General features: G+C 46.2%; 1 protein-coding gene across 1 annotated transcript in view; it reads right to left on the reverse strand.

Annotated features, from left to right (window-relative positions):
* Positions 1–600, reverse strand: part of VOLCADRAFT_108505 (uncharacterized protein) — a gene marked incomplete at its 3' end in the record, with an annotated part of 3,018 nt that extends 2,418 nt beyond the window's left edge. The window contains exon 1 of the mRNA XM_002959118.1: positions 384–600. Within this exon, the coding sequence (XP_002959164.1) occupies positions 384–484 (101 nt within the window). The 5' untranslated portion in view covers positions 485–600. The remainder of the gene's footprint in view (positions 1–383) is intronic.
* Between the last annotated feature and the right edge of the window lie 1,058 nt (positions 601–1,658).

Raw genomic sequence — 1,658 nt, forward strand, 5'->3', positions numbered from 1 at the left:
AGGGACATGCTGAAAGGAAGTTCCATCATGTTACTGGCTGTTGCCATTACATAATTTGCTGAACTGCTGTTTAAGGATTTTACTTGCTGTTTTGAGGTTCAGACGCTGTAAATGTTATGAGCTTTTACATGATCCCTGTCCATTGTTAAATCACACCTTTCCTTTTTTTGGATATCTCTCTGACTTCATTATTCATGCCATCAGCATCTATTTGCCATCATTGGGGATAGAAGCTTGTACTGCATGGGTAGGCACAAAACCACATTCGTCAGGAATTATATACATAAGTATGTATTATACACAACAGTCTGGGTCGCCCTGGTCACCTCACTTGCTCATCATGTGGAATTGTGCAGTATAGTGCACAGCCAGCTGGCCTGTACCTGTACAGGCATCTATTGTCTCTATTCTTTACAAGTCTGGAGGCTGCTACCAAAATCATCACAGCAACATCAGTACCTTGTCTTGGCATGCAATTATACATACATGTTCTTCATCAACCTTCACCTGTGACCTGTTCCACACTACTACTGCACTGCTTCCTGTTTTCCTAGTGAACACCTACTACACACCACTGAACCACATATATGGCCCTAGACTCCCTACCAACTCATAGGGGGTCTAACAGCGGCTAACAGGCGTGCCTGTTAGGGAATGTTAGCCTAACAGATTCTCTAACAGTGATGGGGCTGTCAGACGATGTTTGGGCTGGCGGCAGGTGGATCTGGCTGTTAACAACCATGTTGAAGAAGTAGAACAGGAATTGGTGCTGTTAGCCGTTGTTAAGGCTTGTCAGATGTTTTCAGACTGTATTATAGCTCTGTCTCACGTTGTTGATGGATAATGTCGTTTAGAACAAACATTCTTGAACGGTTTGTAACGAAATGTCCTTCCTTTTGCCTAATATTTGGCAAACCATACGTTTCAAGCAATATCATCAATCATGCATATTACCTCGCTTATTAGCAAGGCACTAATTGACTGGATGAAAATCCAGGCTGCTGTTCCAAAAGCACTACTGCTGCAGTGGATTTAGGCATGAAACGAATGGCACTACTTACATGGCGTAAGGTATCCATGTGCTTCACAGTTTAGCATACGAAGCACTACTGCACTTGAAAAGCAGTTCAACGCCAATACCTACTTACAGCCACCAGCAGGCCCACAAGGTTGAATCATCTGCATCCTCTCTCTCGTTACTGAAACACAACGTGCTGCACTTAAAGTAGGCCCTGAGCTTAAGATAGAAGAAAACATGTTAATGTTCAAACTCAAGATCCTCCCTTCATATCCAGTGACCTGCTCCACCACATACAACCCGACGTATTGCATGCAAACCCAACCTTCATGCCTGCTGCATACACAACCAAGCAACTAAGCAACTGCTGGCCTATGAGTCCACAACATTGTAGCCTCCCTTGCCATTTCCTGCTCTCCTCAGCCAACCCTTGCCCCCCTTGACCTCTCTTGCTCTCCTCTGCCATCCCTTGCTCTCCTCTGTCCTCCTCTGCCATCCCTTGTGTTCCTCTGTTCTCCTCTGCCATACCTTGCCCTCCCTTGGCCTCTCATGCCCTCCTCTGCCGCCCCTTGCTCTCCACTTTCCTCCTCTGCCGTCTCTTGCTCTCCACTTTCCTCCTCTGCCCTCCCTTGCCCTCCCT

This window comes from Volvox carteri (genome assembly GCF_000143455.1).
Source record: "Volvox carteri f. nagariensis unplaced genomic scaffold VOLCAscaffold_126, whole genome shotgun sequence".
NCBI classification, from domain to species: Eukaryota; Viridiplantae; Chlorophyta; class Chlorophyceae; order Chlamydomonadales; family Volvocaceae; genus Volvox; species Volvox carteri.